At 34.1% G+C, this 21827-nt stretch overlaps 1 protein-coding gene across 2 annotated transcripts; it reads right to left on the minus strand.

The window, feature by feature from the left end:
* Positions 1 to 303: 303 nt before the first annotated feature.
* Positions 304 to 5260, minus strand: LOC106364379 (transcription factor bHLH111). Of its 2 annotated transcripts, none has more exons than XM_013803968.3 (7): positions 4121 to 5260; positions 2900 to 3419; positions 1982 to 2110; positions 1242 to 1310; positions 1047 to 1112; positions 896 to 934; positions 304 to 783 (listed from the first exon to the last, which is right to left on the minus strand). In XM_013803968.3, the coding sequence occupies exons 1-7, from the start codon at positions 4432 to 4434 to the stop codon at positions 610 to 612; spliced, it is 1311 nt and encodes a 436-aa protein (XP_013659422.1). In that variant the 5' UTR covers positions 4435 to 5260; the 3' UTR covers positions 304 to 609. The 2 variants fall into 2 exon arrangements, with proteins under 2 accessions (XP_013659422.1, XP_013659424.1); XM_013803970.3 differs by having other exon boundaries at positions 1982 to 2098; positions 4121 to 4851.
* Positions 5261 to 21827: the final 16567 nt, after the last annotated feature.

A 21827-nucleotide genomic window follows, 5' to 3' on the forward strand; every position in this document is an offset into this window, starting at 1 on the left:
ACATTTAATTTGGCTAACCCGTTGCAAACCGAATAAAATGATGCATAGCTAACAATAATTTTGGTTATTCTATATTTAAATAATTCTATTTAAGAAAAACTGAAACGTATAATATTTGAGTTTATTTAAAATCTTTTAGATTTAAAGATTACTTTTGGTAACGAAATTAAACTGATTCCAGGTTGAAATCAGAATGATAAGAAAAAGAAAATAATACCGCACACACATTGGACAGTCCTAAGGATACTCGTAAATATATTGTCAATTTCGAAACAAGTATAGAAGGAAGTCGGTGACTCCATGTATATAAAGCCATAAAGCCTTGTAATAAGTAAACTAATCTTGTATTACATTGTATTATATCTAAATCAAACATATCTAAATCAAACCCCAATATTATTGTATAATATAAGGCTATAATACATGTTTAAGCGGAACATCTGCAAATCATATAACTACGACCCCAGTGATTAATATGTATAGTATATATACATATAATGTTCTTTTTTCTACTGCTTGCTCCACTGCAAAATCACCGATAGATGTTTCAAATGGTTTATCGCTAATCAAATCGGTCTCTTTTCACATACCAGTTGATTGTGCTCATAATCAGCGATACAAAGAACCTCTATACGAGGGACTCCAGTAGTCAGTTGCACTGTTATCGTGGTAGGCGACTGGGGTGCAAGAAATAGGAACCAAACAAAGGCCTCTACTCTTTAGGTCTAGATGTTTCGGTCCTCTTTTGTTGTACTCTTCTCTGTCCCATCCTCCCCATGGATCCTAAAACCATACATATACCATTATAACTGAATACCAGATATAATTAGCAAAATATCTATTGAGAAACATATTTAAAAGATCCACACATATTTTTCCTGAAAACGTTACGTACCTTAATTGACGAGTTCTTCATATAAGGAGTGCTTAGCAGCTGCATGATCGTAAAAAGGCCAATCAAATTATCAATTAAGATAATCAATTGGGATTTAAGGGCTTGCATGTGCATGCAGCAATCAATATTTTCCTACGTGTAAACATTTTACCTTTACTTGCTCTTGATAAAAATTTATGTATGTGATGGCCTCCTGAAGCACAGAAGCAGTATCCGTCTGAAAGATTTTCAAACAAGTATTAAATTTTTCTTCATGTACCAAAAATAGGAACGTTAAACTAAAGAGAAATATATATATGAAAATGAAGTCTAAAAAGAAAAATTGAATAGTCCCTATTTGTAGTACCTTTCCAAAGGGAGACACAATTTGCTGTAGAGTCGTGATCTTGTCTCGAAGCTTGGCTTTGGGTAAATCCTGCCATTTATTTTTCAAAATAACCTCTTTTGTATATTTATATAAAATAATATTAATTTCATTCAAAACCACATTTTCCATAAAAAGATCATTATTATACTTTTGGCAAATATAGTACATAAAATAGTTACTGACTGTTATCATATGTCTCAATAGAAGATTCTCAATCAAACAATAATTTAGAAAATTCTTATAAACTATTAATCTTCAAAGTCAGTATTTGTCAACGTATAGTTTTACTCTCGACATAGATTCACTTGTTAAATAGTTAATTTTTAAATTAAGGTTTATTATGAACTTTCAAGCAAATTAACAATAGTAAATTGACGTATATCCTTCTATATATTAGTAAATAATTCCCCCAGCTATTAATAGGAGATTTGATTCATTCATTAACGTTCCTCTTCATATTCATGTGTGGAAAATTGTAGGAACTATATCTATGGAGTTGCCTAACATCAAGTAGCATGTTGAAATCGAGTTTATCAAAAGCTTCTAACTAACAACCACTGATGATAAATAAATTAATCTCTGCTCTTTATATATTAGTTAATTATTTCTCCAACTACGGATGTGAGACATATACACACTATCGTTCTGCTTTATAAAGGTATTCGTTCATACTTACTTGGGTGCACGCACAAACATAACTATATTCGGTTAAAGATTACCTTATCCGGCGAATGTGTGGAATCGCGGCCGCACTTGGCCTTCTTAGAGGCCTCATCGGAGACTTCATCACATCTTTTCTTCTTCCCGGCGTTTGTTGGTCCCAACCTCACAGTTGCCTGCGAAAATAGCTTTTCCAAATTCGTGGTTAGCGTTAGGTGCATAGAATCTAATTGGCAATTTGGCATAGTACATGTGTAGAATAACGAAATGTTAGATTAATATGTGGTACTGAATGTGGTATGCAAGGAATGAACTCTTATGGTGAATTTGACTCTTAAAGTAATGAAAAGCATGCAGATAGCAGAAAAAAGATATATAAGGAAAATAATATCCAAATACCACCAAATTTATGTTAAGAAATTATTTCTAAAGTTCAGTACTTTGTCTCCAAAATATAAGTTGTTGTTGATAATAACGTGAAATTAAAAGCTACTTAGTAAATAAAAATATACTTATTTAAATTAGTTAGAAATACATTTTTAATAATCATACAACAGTAGAATTGAATTGTTAAAAATTAAATACTGTTAAAATCTGCATAGAATTTCTAAAACAGCTTATAAAATAAAGTAAAGGGAAACTTCTTAAACCATCTAACATTTTGGAAAAGAAAGAACATTTTTTTTCTTTTTTGAAAATCAGGTAAAACCAAAATTTGTTTTCGTAAAATATTATAATATTTTAAAATGTAATAATAGGTTTCGCCATCAAAATTCTAAGAATAAATTTTCACATCCATATACTAACATCCGTCTCCAAGGTTAAAGCTGCAAAGGAGATATCAAACATTAAGTCCATTAAATGTAAACGCTAACGTTTACGCGAATGTAAATTAAATACGCTATTGCTAATGAACAAAATCAGGGAAGAAAATCACATATTTGATGATATAAACATAACTGATGATGTATGCGTACCAGTGATGCCGTTTGATGCTCTTTCTTGCCAAACTCAGATAAGCTTAAGGCTTTAAAGGATGGCTTAAACGACGGATTAATATCCGTTAGTGGCCTGCTTAACCTTATATCAAGGAAACTTCTTGAACTTTCTATAGCATCACGAAACAACGAAGCACCACCATTTAATCCATTATTGTAACAAAGATCTTCCTCATTTTTCACTTCCAATTCTTGTCTGTACATAGAAATATCATCGCTTGTCTGATCAAAGTGATGATGAAGGTTATGGTTCATGTCGGGATTACTCGGTGGCGCGAGCGACCAGTGTTTGCCTACGAGATCCGTCAACTTTGACAGCCTTTGTTCGCTACTTTGATCGTACCTTACTTGGTTTGTGTCGTAGATCCAACCGTTGGCGTTATCGCAGACTGGCTCAAAAGGTAATTCTGATGTTGTTGATGAATTATTTCTTGAAGATGTTATGTGATTATTATGATGATGATGATCCAGCATTTGATCTCCTAAGCTTCTACCAGGCCTGTACATTTATAATCATAATAAATCATCAGTGCATGTATGTATAAATTACAAAACTTAAGGTAAATATGGGCTCGATCGTTTTAAAACAAAAACATATTTATGAATTTGTGTAGTTTATATGCTAATTTTTTTTTACTTTCAAAATAAGGAACACTACATTTTTAATGTTTTAAAGTATATATGGAATTTGTAAACGCATACGAAATGATAATGTTTAGTTGCGTTTACGTTTCTGTTTAAGTAAATACAAATAGTTACAATAACTTCAACCTTTTTTGTTTAATAATAATAAACTACATATTCGAGTGGCCAATAATAAAAGATGAATCATAAGTGCAAAATAATAGGCATACCCTCACCAATCAAATGTTAAATCATTTGTTGGGTAACAATAATTCAAGAGCTACTAACTTACTTTTGTAAACCAACTTTTAGACCTCTCTTTTGTTTCTAATGTTCTTTCATTTTGTTTTTCAGGTTTGAAAGCATTCGTTTTTTAAATAAAAGTTATCTTAAAAAAAAAGAAAAGAGAAGGCAATTCCAAGTAGACGATATCATGATGGAGTGGAGCGTAGAACTAAAAGTTAAACTAAACTTTGAATCTACAGAACCGTTGTGTAAATTGCAAGTACGAACGCAGACCTAAAAGAAGCATAAAAATACGTACGTATAGAGACGAATAAACGTATGAATACTTACAAGTAGGCAAGACTCCATAGATGATTATTAGAAGAGACGACGTGGTCTCGGAGCAACTCATCGGAGGTGGAAGCAGGGTGATCCGGAGCCGAGAGAGAGTGACGACTGGATGATTCAGCGGTTAGGTCAAAACGATTTGAAGTGTTTACCGTTGAGATCGAGAGATTGTCTCCTTCACAGTTTGCGGTTGAGTTATTATTATTGTTACCATTACTATTCTTATGGTAAAAAGAAGTTGAAATGGAGCTTGCATGATCATCATGATGAACATCTTCCCACCATGACGAACTTGGAGTACATTCTTCCCTTATCATTTTCTTTATTTCTTCAAGCTTTTTTGTTGTTGTTTGTTGTTGGTTAAGAGTCTAGAGGATATGCGAATTAGAGAATATATATAAAGTGTATATGAATATGATACGCTCGATGGTGGTGACAATATAATATGCGAGTGGGGTATGTCCACTAAGATACATTTAATATTATATACAGATTTATGGAAATGTCTTTAAGCCACCGAAGATGTTGCTATATGCGGTCTGCGTAAGATCGTACGTCAATTGAAGATGTATTTGACCTCTACATGAGCTTGTTACATTTTTTAAGGTGATTGGGGTTTTCTTCAGTAACTCTAGACCGATCGCGAAATATGTTATCATCTGTTAGAAACTATATTTAGTAGGAATCCAAAATTTGGCCTCGAATCCAACATCGGTAACTCAACTAGTAAATCAGATGGACATCCAAGGATAAATAGTGTCTTCATGGTCAAGAGTTCGACTAATCACGACAGAGAAGAAACCAAAATACCCACTTTAACAGCTTTTATTTCCAAGTATTGCTAGAAAGTAGAATCTATAAATAGTTTGGGACTAATTAGTATTCCTGAACATGTTTTCTTCAGAGAGAGAGAGACACTTTCAAAAGCTATATGTGAAGATTGGACTTGATATTTAGTCCAATTTATAAACCACAACCCGCATACTCCAAGATAAGCCTCCACCACAGCAAGAACTAAGAACTATTCTGCTGCAACCTATAAACATGTTTCTTTCGTTCAAGTAATTTCTTTTCAGTTTATTCCGAGAGAAGCCAATTATTTAGCTGATTCCTTGCTACACTGGTTTTGACCAACTCTTATTCTTTTGCTCTCCAGCTTTAAGAAAGATTTTCTTTTCCCGACCGAAAGTTAATTAAACGAATTGATTGACAACCAGTTTTCAGATGATGAAACTAGAACATGTGTAAAATTAAGGAACTTGAGATGACATTCATAGACGAAGAAAAAAAAATACGAAGACTCAAATGATAAATGATCAAGAGTCTAAGACCACACATATGTTGATTGGTTTGTACATGCATGTCGTCCTAATACCACTGTAAGAATTGAGCTTCTCATAATAAATAACAAAAAAACTAGGGCGAAGGACGAGGTGTAGAGTGCAATAGGGTTTAATTCAATACTTCTTTATTGGTGTCCAATTAGAGAAATTTTTGGGTTCACCCCCTAGGTGAACCTATAGATTCACCAACCAATAGTGTTTGAGTATTTGATATTTGATATCTTTTAAAAAAAGGAAACAAAATTGAATTTCCAGATAAGATTATATTTTTAAAATAAAACAATAAAAATACATAAAAATAATTACAAAAATAAATAAATAAATATTGTTAAACCGTTAGCAAAATACTAAATCCTATACCCTAAATCCTAAACTCCAAACCCTAAATTATAAACCTTAAATCTTGGATAAACCGTAAACCATTGGAAAATTTTAAACCCTAAATCATACATTAAAAACTAAATCGTAATAACACTAAACCCTAAACCCTAATCACTAAACCCTAAACCCTTGGGTAAACTCTGAACCCTTGGATAAATCATAAACTCTAGGGTTTATGATTTATCCAAGGGTTCAGGGTTTATCCAAGGGTTTAGGGTTTAGTGATTAGGATTTAGGGTTTAGTGTTATTAAATTTTAGTTTTTAATGTATGATTTAGGGTTTAAGATTTTTCAACGGTTTAGAGTTTATCCAAAGTTTAAGGTTTAACGTTTAGGGTTTAGGGTTTAGTATTTAGGGTATAGGATTTAGTATTTTGCTGAAGACTTAACAATATTAATTAATTTATTTTTTAACTATTTTTATGCATTTTTATTATTTTATTTTAAAAATATAATCTAATTTGGATATTTAATTTTATTTCCTTTTTTAAAAGATATCAAATATCAAATATTCAAATACTATTGGTTGGTGAATCTAGAGGTTCACCTTAGGGGTGAACCCAAGAATTTATGTTCCAATTATTATAAAAAGTGGACACATGATTCCAAAAAAAAAATAATTTAAACTAATACGGATATGCTAATTAAATATATGAGCGTGATTATTGATTAATATGTAATTATCTTTTTTTTTTCATAAGCAAAAGTAAGGGGAAATATTTAATATGTATATTAGTTTCAATTCACCGAACAAGGAAGCACCCATCTTTCTTGTTTTACCACACGTCCATGTATTCATACATGTCTTGTGAAAACAGTACAATTAAATAAAATAGCCTAAGTTTACAAAAAAAAAAAAAAAAAAGCCTATCAGTATTAGTTTGGTTATCCAACATACTGCTATTTATCTATAAAAGTCACGAGCCCAAATACTTATTAACATGTTTTCATTTTAAATAGGAGTGTTACTTGATAGCATTGACATATCGTAAAATCATCTGGTGCTAGCTTGTTTGGTGACACGAAACCTAGCAAAAAGTGTATCAATTCCATATTGGCCCTAACTTTTGTTTTGTTTTTAAGATAATTTAAAGGATGAATCAATAATCACGCCTGCATAATTAATCTATTATTGTTCCTTGGTGCGCTATTTATTTTCTCAGGCATTCATCCCTTTTAATCCTACTCCAACTCCACTCCAAAAGTTTCTTGTCTTTTGTGATATCCTTTATATTTTCTTTTGTATATTTTAGTAAATATTAATTTAGAAAGAGATTGAGTGGCCAAAATTTCTAAGGTTGACTTTTGTTAAATTCATTATCATCTATATTTGACTCTTTATTTCTAGTCAATAACCAATCGATAGCATCACAACCCAGTATGTTTTTTTCTTTTGGCCAAAAGTTTAATTGATAATAATCAATTGGTATTTGTTAATTGTTATTTATACTTTTGTTAGATTACTTTTAAGGCCTATAAATGTGGTGGAAGAGAAAGATTAAGCCAGCTATAGAAGTGTTTATAAACTAGCCCATTCTTTACTGGGGTTTGATCACTCCTTCGAAGCCCATCATGAATGAAACATTGTTTCTGTTTTTTTTTTCTGCAACGTATGAAAACAATACTTTTGGTATGTTAATAGAATGTTTAAACTCGCTCATAAATTTTGTTTTCACTGAAAAGACTGAATTATTGGCTCAGATACAGTACATATCAAAAGTCCCAAAAAAAGACACAAAGGTCAGAAAACTTAGTATCAAAGTCTATAACAGCTTTGAAACAAAGAAGCAAAGAGAAAAGATTTTACTTAAACGGTGGTAGCTGATCTCTCCACAAAATGTGATTGGGCTGCCTTGTAAGAAATATCCGTTGCCTAATAATATAGGGCAATTTTACAAAAAAGACCAAAATTTCGAATTTAAATGTAAATTTATATCTCAAATTCAATCAGATGCAAAAATAACCTAAAACATATACTGTAACTAGTACTATCCTCTCATAACTAAATTAAAAAACTGTAGACATTTTTACTATAATCCTAAGAAATTTTCTCATGACAACAAAGTTTTCTACGATAAAACTTTTCTAGAAGTCTATTCATGTATTTTATCTTAAAATTCATTTAGAAAATTTGAAAAAATATTTTGATGGAAAATAAACCGAAGTCATATAACTATAGACAATTCCAAATGATGTAAATTTAAATGTAATAAAATTGAATTGTTTTCCACATATATGAGTGAATATAGAATGTAAATAATGATTGTTCATTGCTTAGAATTTGGAAACATATGTATAAGTAATGCTATATTTTTAGGATTATGAAATCCTAATTTATTTTTAAAAATCAAAATTTGACATAAAGTGTTTATTTTTGTATATATTAAACATTATATAAGTTTATTTTATGTTTAATGAAATGTTTATTTTAATCTAGTTAAACTATTTAATTTTAGGGTTTAAGGGTAAAAGACTTTTTAAGAAGTTATAATGCACTAGCTGCTAAACTGCAATGCATTTGTAGATTCCTTGAGAAGTTTTCTACACAAAATTTTTTAACCTAATTAGAATTTTTATTTTCTTATATAGAGAAAATTTACACATTTTCTATTTTTTTCTCAAATGTTTGCAAAAAAAAAATTGATGTTTATCTATCAAAAACCCTACAATCTCTATCTAATCTATTAAACTTTATATTAATTTCTCGTCTTTTTGTCTCATGTCTTTCTCAACACTTCATCTTGTTTTTTTGCAGGTTTTTCATTTCATGGTTTTCATTTTTCCTCATAAAAAGATAGATTTATAAATTTAGATATCTATTTTTGTATGTTTTATGTGTTATATTCGAATAAAACTATATATTTTGTAAGACAAGATCCGGACACTCGTCCGACCCGGACCTCATACTACTGTCACTACCTAAACCAACCGCCACAGCTGGTTGAGCTGGTCAGCTAGCTTGTACGAGCTGACTACACTATACTGAGCTAACCTTAGCTGCCTAAACTACACTACACTACTCTGAGCTAAATGGGAACTTGGTTTAGGTCGAATGAGAAGCTTGGGTAGTGATGTATCTTGGATTTTACCCACTTTCGACCATGATATATAAGTGTTTTTAGGAACTATCTATGTTGTTTTGGAGTCCTTTTAGCACTTTTACAGGTTCGGTGATGATCTGGTGAAAAGTAGTGATGTGGGTGGATTTTAGAGATAAAATGAGAAGGAACTCGAAGCTGACCATCGAACAAGTTCGAGGTCGACATTCAGAGTCCACATCGATCGATGCACAATTTGTGTCATCGATCGATAACGAAGCACGCAAAGCCCAGTCGGCTTAAAACCCAAGTCAAGACATAATTACAGAAATACCCATGTCCAACTTTTAACCTAATATTTATGTGTTATGCGATTGTTCTAGGAAACACACGCTTTCTACGCTTTTCCTATCTTTCTAGTTTTACACAGCTAAAGGCTTTTAGTAGATTTGGAGAAAAGATCCAAGACTCATTCAGAGATTTGTATTGGAACTCCAGTATTTCTAACTTTAATCTATTTATGCATTTCTTTATATTATTTGTTATGAATTGTTTTGCTATGTCTGAGTAATTCATCTTGTTAGGTTTAGGGTTCAAATAGGATTATGAAGGATTAGTCCCAAATATAGAATTGCTGAGTTGTTTGTGATATCCATCAGTTGAATTGCTCTTATTGCTTGTGTTTTAGAGTAGCTAACTAGAACCTTGATATTAGGATAATTAGGCGCAAGCGGAAGCATGGTCTGTTACCTGAATTAATTCACATTGTGCTAGGATTGCTAGAAACAACGAAAGTTGATCTAGAAACCTAGTGAGCATAAGTCAAACCCGCTCGATAAAGCTTGCTGGAAGGAACATCGATCGACAACCCTATAGGTGTATCGATCGACATTCTGAAAGGTGTATCGATCGATTATCCATTAATAATATCGATCGACACTTTCTCTATATCAACAAATGACAGTTGAGATCTGAGATCCAGACAATAGATATTCTAAACAAACGACAGTTGATAGCATATTACTTTGTTTGAGTTCTAGAATATCCAATAAACTACTCTAGCTTCTATACTATTATAATCATGAATACCTGAACAGAAACTCAACGCTTTCTCATATTTATTTACAACACCTCAATCCAATCAACCGAACAATTACCTTGTTCACCACTGCAATTTTACTATTTACTTAATTGACATAGCTTAATTATAAATTGTTTAAGATCTTTTGTGTGGCCCAGATCCTTGTTGATTTGATTCCTAAGTACTACAATTTGATCTCTTATTTGAGAGAGTACAAATCACTTAGGGTAATTTGAGTGATATCACTTTCTCATAATTTAACCTTAATCAAATTTGATCTAAGTACTATAATTCGACCTCTTATTTGAGAGAGTACAAATCACTTAGGGTAATTTGAGTGATATCACTTTCTCATAATTTAACCTTAATCAAATTTTATATCACTCAAATTACCCTATGTGATTTGTACTCTCTCAAATAAGAGGTCGAGTTGTAGTACTTAGGGATCGAATCCACAAGGAGCTGTGGCACACAAAAGATCTTAAACAATTTATGATTAAGCTAGGTCAATTAAGTAAATAGTAAATTGAAGTGGTGAACAAGGTAGTTGTTCGGTTTATTGGATTGAGGTTTTGTAAATAATTATGAAAAAGCGTTAGACTTAGGGTTTCTATTCAGGTAATCAGGATTATAATAGTATAGAAGCTAGAGTAGTTTATTGGGTATTCTAGAACTAAAACAAAATAATATTCTATCAACTGTCGTTTGTTTAGAATATCTATAGTTTGGATCTCAGATCTCAACTGTCGTTTGTTGATCTGGAGAAAGTGTCGATTGATATTATCAATGGATAATCGATCGATACACTTATCAGAACGTCGATTGATACACCTTTAGGGTTGTTGATCAATGTTCCTTCCAGCAAGCTTTACCGAGCGGGTTTGACTTATGTTCACTAGGTTTCTAGATCAGCTTTCGTTTGTTTCTACCAATCCTAGCATAATGTGAATTAATTCAGGTAACAGACCATGCTTCCGCTTGCGCCTAATTGATATACCATGGATTTTACCCATTATTAGCCATGGTATATAAGTGTTTTAATATATATTTACTATGATATAGAGTCTATTTAGAGTGTTTTACAGGTTCAGGGATGATTTGGAGGAAATTGGTGATTTTGGTGTATTTTGGAACCTTTTGAGTGTAGAGCTGCACAGACGCGTCAGATGTTTAGCTATGGATGGATATCTTACCACCTTTATATTGAGCCCATCTATTGGCTGAAGATATAGATTTGGTTAGCTTTCTAATGTCGCCGGTTTGAGGTCAATCAGCATCTTGTAGCAAACGTTATGCATATTTTACTGAAGAGTGGTCAGTCTGCCTCGCGAGACGAATCTGTCGAGTAGATGAAAGACTGTCGATCGACGGTGCACTCTTGGTGTCGATCGACGGTGATGCCAGAACGCGGGCCGAGCATATTTCAAGACCGACTGATGCCCATAAGCCACACAAAGTTACCAAAATACTCATGGACGACCAGAAACCCTATTTATGTATTTCTAAGCAATTGTTGACAGCTACAAGATTTCTATTATTCTATTCTATTGTTTTCTCTTAGGTTTGGAGAGAAGATAAATTCTCCTTCAGAGATTGATTGGAACTTCATTGGTTTTATCATTGATTTCTTTATCTATTATATTATTCAGAATATGATTTGTGTTATTGCTTCTATATATGAGTAATCATCTTGTTAGGTTTAGGGATTTCATGAGCTTAATGTCAAGATGATAATCAATTAGGACTGCTAGAATAACTATAGATCTATACACTAGAGTGATTTGTAATACTAGGATCTGGAGTGGTTAGAAAGCACGACAGTGTGACTGATTGCTTGAACCTAGAATTATAGGACAATTGAGACGCACAAAAGTGCAGTCAATTAACGGAACTAAAACTTTGCTGGATTAGATATATAGGCGCATATGATAGTTGGTCTAGGAATCTAGTTGAACATAATCGATTAGGTCGTTAATGCTTGTCTGAGGAAGCATTGATCGACGCTCAGGCCATAGCATCGATCGACGCTCGCTCCTTTTCCACATGTGAAAGCTGGAACAAAGACTTAGAAATCTGATTAGTAATTGCATGTGAGAGATGGATTACTTACTTATTAAAATCGAGTTCTAGAATTGAATCTATAAACCATTAGCATCCTTGAATTGTAGTTTTGAATCTCTTGATTGATAAATTCCTAGGTCTAGCTATTTCTCCTTATTGTTTACAAACTCAACAATCGAACAACTGCCTTGTTCATCTTGCTTTCATATAATTTACTGCTTCAATATTGATTGCCTAGCTTAATCTTAATATCTATAGTCAATTTTGTGCCCGTGCTCTCTGTGGATTCGATCCCTAAGTACTACAACTGATCATCTTATTTGAGGGAGTAAAAATCACTCCTTAGGATCATTTGAGTGATATCAAATTTGGCGCCGTTGCCGTGGAGCAAGGATTCGCCATTAGACTTGATTAATAGGATTAATCTAGGTTTTATTTACTGTCACAGTTACTTACATCAAAAAATTTCTTGTCTTTCAGGTACATGCATATCAGTACCAAAAGAAGCAAGGATGAATTACTTTTCTTCTCAGACCCATTACATTTGGAACGTTCGATCCACAAAGAGAAACGCACAACATCGATCGACACCACCTCTACTACGTCGATCGACACTTGTGACAGAGTGACGATCGACAGTTCAACTCGAACATCGATCGATACCAATCCACGAGCAGACATGGTTGCGACACTTGTGCTACAGAGGGATGAGAATGGAGACCTGCATGAACTTGAAGGTCATATGTGTAATGAAGTAGGTCAGAAGATAGATGGACAATGGACTGCAATCCTTGAGCCATTTGCTGCCATCGAGGATGCTAAAATTCCTCGTCAGAGAACACTAGCAGATTTGATATGGCCTCGTCAGTTCTACACCAACAGGTCTGCGATTAAACTTTTAGAAATCCAGGGATTTCAAATCACCCCACACATTTCTCTCATGTGGGTCAGCACCCTTATTGTGGTCTTCCTCACAAAAATCATCTGAACCATATTGAGACACCATAAGATTTTGTGTCTGGCATACAGGAGAATGAAGCAACCAAAGATTATATCATCTGCAGTCTGTTCAAATATTCTCTCTCTAGGAATGATAAAAATTGGCTGAGACGCCTACCACCAGGATCTCTCACTACACGGAATGATGTCAAGACTGCATTTTTTAATGAATTTTTAGATGATGCAAGGGCTGAAGAGATGATAGATAAAATTTGGACATTCTCTCAGGGACCTACAAAAGCTTTCAAAAGCTCTTGGGAGAGGTTTAGGAGATACCAAATGGACTGTCCACATCATGGTTTTACGGAGATTCAGTTGTTGAAGAAGTTCTGCAAGGGTATTGATGTGCGATATCATATGATGCTGGAGATTCAGCTGTTCATCCTATGTCCAAAAACACTATTCATCCTGTGTCCAACAACACAGATTATCAAGCCATTGAAGGGCACAAGGTCGATTCCATCTTTGATAATTACGTTGGGGAAGTAATCGAGCATGAGAAGCTTGAAGAAGAAGCTTTTCTAGTCGAAAGTTGTATGTCCATTGGTAGCTCGTATTTGTGTCGATCGACACCATCAGACACGCATCAATCGACACCACTTTTGGGATCGTGCAACACTATTTGAATTCAGAGCTACCCAGATTTCGCCGCTCGACACCCGCATCCTCCCACCCTATCTCGATTTAAATCGGATGACGTCGATCCGCAACAACAGGATAGAATCGATCAACAACAACAAGAGAGCGTCGATCGACAACATCAGAAGAGCAGTGATCGACAACCGCCAATGCCATACCGAGTACGTTTACCAGATCTTGATGCACACCGCTTGAAGGCAACTCGAAATCCATCTCAGACATCAGTTTGCTTGAAGACACCAGAGAATATAAGTCAGCAATTTGCAGAAGCACCAAAGCAAGAGCAATCAACCTTAGCTGACACTTCTTTCGTTGAGAGTGTCGATCGACGACATATACCATGCATCGATCGACACCAAACAGACGGACACGAACCTACCATGGAGAGGCAGTCAACAAAAGAATAAATTCTAGTCGAGAAGAGAGTGAAATCTAAGAAACCCTATATCCCCAAACACCTCAAGAGAGAAGTTAACCAAGTGGAACTTGATGGATTTCACAAAGGGTGAAGAGGGATCCTAAGGATATGTCTTTCGAGGATGCATATCATAAGTATAGACTTGGTAATTTCTTCAGAGGGAGCAGAGAGACTGATAAGGATATTGAGCTCTTATTCACCAAGGTCAGCCGTAAACCCAAGAGGACACTGAAGAAGGAAAAAGATCCTGGAAAGTTCCTGATTCCATGCTCTATACATAGCCACAATTTACCAAACGCCCTCTGCGATACTGTATCTGCAGTCAGCATCATGGCCATAGACATTGCTGAGCTATTAGGACTAAAGATGGAACCTTCTAAAGATAGTTTCAATTTCGTGGATAACTCCCAAGCAAACTCAGCATGCAAGATCAAGAATGTTTAGGTGGAGATAGGGGAATGCATTATCCATGTGAACTTTCATGTTGTGGATATCAAATCAAACAAGACATCTCCACTTCTTTTTGGAAGAGTCCACTGTTCTAATTCAAAGGAATGATCACACATTGTTTGGAAGCGAGGGATAGATACATTATCGATGACCCCACTATTCGCCTACAACTTTGCCAAAAAAAAAAACGGATTCAGAGAAGAGAGAAGAGATAGGGGAAATTAGAAAAGGTTACCTGCAAATCAAGATACTTGCTTGAGTTGATTCCATGTGTTCAGTGATCGATATACCCAAGGTAAAGCTTACACATTTTATTTATATGTATTAAATGAGGTCAGTAGAGGGGTTAGTTAGACATGATTAGTTAAGTTGTTGGATGAATTGAATTGGTTGCTAAGCTAGGATATTGCATAGAAAGTACTTCTAAGTTAAGATTGATTTGATGTGGTTGCAATATTTTTGACCTGATGATAGTAAGTTCTTAAATTATGTGAGTCCCTGCTGTTTTCACACCGCTTCCAGAGAGACTGCTTGTTGTTTTGCTTGAGGACAAGCAAACGAGTAAGTCTGGGAGTGTTGATATACCATGGATTTTACCCATTTTTAGCATGGTATATAGGTGTTTTTAAATACATTATAGTTGTTTTGGAGTTTTTCTAGTATGTTTTCAGGTTTTAGAGTGATTTGGAGGAAAGTGGTGATTTTGGTGTATTTTGGAGATAAAATGACAAAGACCCGAAGTTGACATCCGACCACGACTATCGATCGATGGACAAGGCAACAATCGATCGACACACACTCTGTGGTGTCGATCGATGGTGAAGTACGCATAAACCAGATTGGGTTCCAGCCGACTTAAAGCCCAATATCCACAAGAATTACCAGATTACCCCTGACGAGTTTTAACCTAATATTTATGTGCTCTGCCATTGTTCTAGGCAAGACACGCTTTCATACTTTCTACTTTTCACACAGCAGAATACTTAAAGTCTTAGGTTTGGAGAGAAGATCCAAGAACTCCTTCGGAGCTTTGTGATTGGAACTCCAGTTTCTTTACTCTATTCTATTTATGCAATTTACTTATTCTATTGTCATGAATTTCTTAGCCATGTCTGAGTAGTTCATCTTGTTAGATTTAGGGTTCAGATATTCATGATGGATTAGCCGAAAATATAGAATTTATAAGTGTCAGGATATTAATCAACTTAACTAGTCTTAATGCATGTGTTCTAGAGTAGCTAACTAGGACCTTGCCTATAGATATTAGGGGGCATTCGGAAGATTGGTTCTTTGTCTAAAATAGTTTAGTTTGTGCTAGGATTTCTAGAAACAAGCGTAATCTGATTTAGCTAACCTAGTGAACACGTTCAAACCCGTTCGTAACGCTCCCTTGAAGGAACGTCGATCGACAACTCACTAGTTGCATCGATCGACTGGATGAAAGGTGTTTCGATCGACACCCCGTTGTTAGAATCGATCGACACCCCGTTGTTAGAATCGATCGACACTTTCTCAGGACCAACAAGTGACAGCTGAAGTCCTAGATCCGGCGATAGATAGTCTAAATATACGGAAGTTGATCGACTATTCTAATTTTTTGAGATCTAGAATATCCATATATACTTAGTAGTCTACATCCCTATAATCATGATTGTCTGAATAGAAACCCCAAGTCTAACGTCTCCCATATCAATCCTTAAAACCCAATCAATTAACTGAACAATTACTTGCTCACCACTACCTATTTACATTTAAACTATTCGACCTAGCTTAACTACATAACTAGATAGATCTATTGTGTGCCTTAGCTCCCTGTGAATTCGATCCCTAAGTATTATAATTGAACCTCTTATTTGAGAGAGTACAAATCACTTATTGGGTAATTTGAGTGATATCATATCTCTTCCAATTCTATCGAAAAATTTGGCCATGTGTTAGGCTCTCCTAGCATCGCTATCAAATCTTTTCAGTTCGTCCCAAACTGCTGACATGTTAAATGATGCATCATGCTTTCCATTGCCCATAGCTGCGGTTCTAACTCCGTATGCAATGCGGATTCTCTTCGTCTTTGATTTCTTATCCCCATAAGTTGTGTCCGTCTAGTGTTATCTAGCCACTTCCACTCACATCCATTAAAGACCGATGTAGAGGTCCATGAACCATCTACCAAACATATATTCTCCAAGTGTATGGCTTCAGATGTTTCTATTGGTGTTTGGACAAAATCAGTAGTTGGTTCCGTTGCCGTGAACCATGCTTGACATTCTCCATATGCATATTGCATATCTTATCAGCCCCAGCAGGTCTCTAGCTATCAATCTCTCTAAATAGTTTATCATTTCTTGCTTTCCAAAGATACTAAATTGTCCATTAAGAGTCTCTGTCCATCTCCAGATTCTCAATTCTTTTTCCAAAAATATAATCCATGTTAGTGTATATGATGGATACTGAGAAAATATTCGGATGAGACACTGTAGTTGCTGGGCTGCTTGAAGCGCTGGAGGACATTCAAAGATAGCATGAGTCAGACTTTTCAGGTTCCCTACATCTCGGAAAAATGTTATCACATCGCACTGGCGACGAGTCAAAGTTCTTGTGACAGCTACATGTCCTGAGATTAATTTCCATATAAGATGACAATTTTTTGAGGTGCATTTAACTTTCAAGGAAAAGCTTGACATTTCGTGATGCTTGGTTCTGTGAAAACAACATCATCTTCAAGTTTAAGTAACTTTTTGGCCACCCAATATTCGAACTTAACAGTATACATACCACTCTTGGTAAAACTTCAATAATAGGTATCTCGATGTAAAGATCGACTTATGGCCAAGCTTATAATCAAAGGTATATCTTCTTGTGTGACAAAGTTTCCAAGCATTGCAACATCTCATTCCTTTGATTTTTCATTAATGAAATCACTAACTGTCATCCTGGATGTGCTACCAAACATTTGGCCTGGCCGGCCTTGCGGGTGAAGTCTCCCATGCTTTTACATCATAACTTGAATGCATTTTCTGTCGAATTCCAAAAAGCATCAGAGGTTTAGCTGCAGATAAGCTAGTCCATACGTATGACAGAGAATATGTAGCACCAGCTCGCAACAGAGAACTTAGTCTATAGTACTTGCCATGCATAACCCGGCCTACAAGAGAGTCCGGGAATTGTATTAATCTCCACAACTGTACAACTGTTTTGTTAACAGTGCCAAATTAAACTCATGAATCATAATGAATCCAATTCCTCCCTCTTCTCTTGATAAACATAGATTTTTCCATTTTTCCCAATAAATCCTCCTTTTGGGAGACTTGAGCTCCACTAAAAGCGTGCACTGGAACTTGCTAGATTTTTGCAAATCTCCAAGGGGAGTAAGAAACCTGACATAACATATGTTGGGAGAGCTATTAAAATCGACTTAGGGTCTGACTGGTTGAAACGCAACGGTTGCGATTGCGGTTGCGGTAATTTACAGATATGGGTGGTTGCGTTTCTAGCATTCATAAGTGATTTGTACGAATGGTATATCAGTTAGAAATTAGTGCATTTGCGGGCAATTTGTGACTGGTTGATTTTGAGAGATTGAAATGGTTTAATAATAAATTGTTAATATTAACATATTATAACATTATAAAATATCAAACATACTATTATTATAAAATATATTAATAAAATATAATTAATAGCAATATTACGTCATTTATTTATTTTTGTAGTTTAAATGAAAGTTATAATGTCAATAAGATTTATTTTGAAGATTTATATTATATATATTTTTTAAATGTTTTGTTTTGTTTATATGTGTATATATATATATATTAATGTTTGAAAATTATAGTGAATAATTCTAGTTTAAAGTTTTTATAAAATAATTATGATACTTTTTTGAATTAAAATTAAAACTTAAAATGTATGTATATATATATATTTATAACATTTAAATTAAAAATTAAAAATATTAAAAATATTTCTAGAAATATTTATTTATCTACCTGCAACCGCAAATGTTAGCGGAAACCAGCTTTTGATTTTAAAAGGTTTGTAGTGGTTCGAAGCATTTTATAGTGTTTTGTGATTGTTGTAAAACGCCAACAACCGTTACCAACCGCAAAAGCTGTGTTTACAGGTGGTAACGGAGAAACAAGTCAGACCCTTAATTAGCACTTCTTTGCCTCATTTTGATAACCATCTCCCTCTCCAGTTGTTAACTATGTTTTGTAATTTTTCCTTAAGAAATGCAAAGAGCTTGCATTTTGATCTGCTGATATCATCTAGGATCCCTAAATATGAATCCCTTCCACCTTCATTCTGGATCCCAAGAGTATCCTTAATTATTTTTCTGACATTACCAAGGATTCTCTTACTCAAGAGTAAGGATGATTTATCAATGTTGATTGACCTGAAGATTTCCCATATTTCTTCAATACTTTCATAACTTTTTCACATTCAATGGGCTCCGCCTTACAAAAGAAAAATCTATCATCAGCAAAGAGAAGGTGGGATATCGAGGGGCTAGCGCATGAAACACTTATTGAAAATTCTAATGTTTAGATTATTTTTACAATTACAAATTATGGAAAGATGACTTTCTCAAGCAGTGTGATCAATTAGTAGATTTTTTTAGAAGTTTTCATTTGTAAACTATTGGGTTACTTTTGTATTTGAATAAATTTTTGATTTTATAGAACAAACTTTTCTAGAAGTCTTTTCTGATAATCATAAGAAATTTTGTAAAATTTTGAGAAATTTAACTTTCCATAAAAAAAACTTCAGGAGAAGTCTGTTGTGAGTGGACTTGTGGAAATGTCTTTTTATTATCACATTAAGTCTCTAAATTCCAACAAGTATGCTCTCAAAATGAATTGGGTTTGACCAAAATCTCATACTAAAAGTCAATCTGACTTCTCGATAAGTCTTTTATGTATTTTTTTTTCTAAGAAAAGTCAAATTTCTGCATGATTTCGATCAGTTGCAAAACTAATCTTTTTTTTTTACGGAGACTTCTATGGAAGTCTATTCAGTTTTCTTACAAAGAAAAGTTAGAACACATCTCTACAAAAATTTTATGAAAGATTTACAAAATAGCCAATTGCAAAACTAACCTATGCATTAACTTTTTCATAAGTCTTCTTCGTGAAACAAATCTGAAAGTTTTATATATCATACATAGATCCTGTGAGAGTTCTTGCTGAAATTCTCCAAACACTTAAAAAATCTTTATGATAGATACACATTCGTTATTGACAAAGAATCATGAAATTTGAGTAAATTTAATGAAAATGTCATATTAAAATCCAAGATTTTGAGATTTTAGGATGAAACGAGAGAGGATATTCAACGCTTGATTTTGGTTGTTAATGGTGACTGGTGATATTTGACGGCGGTAAATATTTGAGTAAAATTAACATAAATAGTGACATTTTCGTGAATTAGTTGAAAGAGTGAATATATATATTTTTAAAAATTGTGTTTGACTATAAATTTTAAGTCATTTTTGAAAGAAACTCAATAATATATCACATGAAAATACCACTAACAAAAAAGTTTAATAAATCGTTAGTTTCTTAAAAGACACATTCCACCTAACGCTTTCCTTAGGTATACTTTCTCGGAAAATAACTTTGTTTCTTATAGTTATTCTTATTTTTATGGTTTCAGCTTTTTTAGAAAAAATTAATAAAGCTGAAACCTAAAAAAGACAAATTATAAATTAGCTTTTTTCTTTAAATAAAATATTTTTAAGTCACCTCTTTTACATGGCATAGAAAATTATATAATACTTCATTAGTTTTTGAACAGAGAATAGTAAACTATTTTATATTTGAAAACTGAAAAGTATAAGATACTGGCTGAACTGATTAGGCCAAACTAAATTGTGACCCATCCACCAAACTAACTTTGATGTAACAATTGATTAATCAACTTACCAACCTTTAAACTTATTTGAATAATCGTCACCAGCTCCAGTCTTCTGATTAAGATCAGAAGCAGTGATTAATCGATTATAAGTCCATGACCGATCGAATGGAACGATGGGCCAATGTTCATTTCTTATATTTTTTCTTCTGTCACCAAACAATGATGGCCCAATGTTCAGAAAACTTAAGTTGCTTAAAATAATATTTAAGTCTAGCCTTCCTCCGTTTTCTTAATTAGTTTAGTTTAGTTTAGATTTTCAAATACCGCTTCCATAAAATAAATCTATCAAAGAACAAAACAAAAGGTGAAGAGATGCCTTCCTCCATGGCGCAGCGTATCAACGGTAACTCAGCTCAAATCTAAAGATTTAAGTTAAATCTTTAGAGACCTGACTTCTTGAATCGAAGAACTTAATCAAATTCGATACAAGGTTCTCGTATTGACGACAGAATCAAATCAATGCAAGGTTTTAGAGAAACTCTAGTTTATTATCTTTCAAAAACTACTTATCAAAGCCAACTTACAATCTCTTATATAGAATCCTAGAGACGGTTTATAATAACCTAACTCTGTTAAAAATAGAAAATCTACTAAAAGGAATTCATAATTAGAAAATGAAATCTTCTAAAAACCGAAATAGAAAAATAGTTGCTTGGCGGTGAAGGTATCATGATGCTGCATCAGGTCCCCCGGGGTGAGAAAGATTCGACCTCGAATCAGGAACCGGATCCGGTGGAGCATAGCGAGAGAGATAACGAACATTGAATACATCCGAGGTAGTGATATGAGCTGGAAGTTGCAGACGATATACATTATCATTAATACGCTTCAGGACTGTGAGAGGGACCTATTTTCTTTGCCTTGAGTTTGTTATAAGCATGAGCTGGCATTTGATCCTTAGTGAGAAACGCCCAAACTTGATCACCAACTTCAAATAGGACACGGCGACGATGAGAATCAGACGCTGCTTTGTACTTTGACGAGGAGGACTGAAGATTGGTGATAACCTGCGCATGAACTTGATGAATATTGTCGACAAAATCAGCAGCGACTCCATGAAGACGGGTATGGTCTGGAAGAGTAGTTAAATCCAAAGGACCACGAGGAAGAAGACCATAAACGACCTGAAATGGACTGAAACCTGAACTTCGATTGAGTTCATGATTATGAGCAAACTCTGCTTGAGGAAGTTTTGAATCCCATGATTTAATGGAATCACCAACAAGACATCGTAGCAAGTTATCCAACGATCTATTGGTCACCTCTGTTTGACCGTCCGTTTGGGGATGATATGCGGAACTCATGTCAAGACTGGTGCCGAGAAGCTTCCAAAGAGATCGCCAGAAGTGACCTAAGAAGCGTGAATCACGGTCTGAGACAATAGAAG

This window comes from Brassica napus, chromosome C5, assembly GCF_020379485.1.
Source record: "Brassica napus cultivar Da-Ae chromosome C5, Da-Ae, whole genome shotgun sequence".
In the NCBI taxonomy this organism is placed as follows: domain Eukaryota; kingdom Viridiplantae; phylum Streptophyta; class Magnoliopsida; order Brassicales; family Brassicaceae; genus Brassica; species Brassica napus.

What these genes read in the sequence shown, in the direction of transcription:
- LOC106364379 (XM_013803968.3), bottom strand. Translation starts at nt 4,434, where the DNA reads ATGATAAGGGAAGAATGTACTCCAAGTTCGTCATGGTGGGAAGATGTT. An exon ending in CTATGGAGTCTTGCCTACTT is followed by an intron (nt 3,420 to 4,120) that starts GTAAGTATTCAT and finishes ATAAATGTACAG; the next exon opens with GCCTGGTAGAAGCTTAGGAG. An exon ending in TGAAGAACTCGTCAATTAAG is followed by an intron (nt 784 to 895) that starts GTACGTAACGTT and finishes GTATGGTTTTAG; the next exon opens with GATCCATGGGGAGGATGGGA.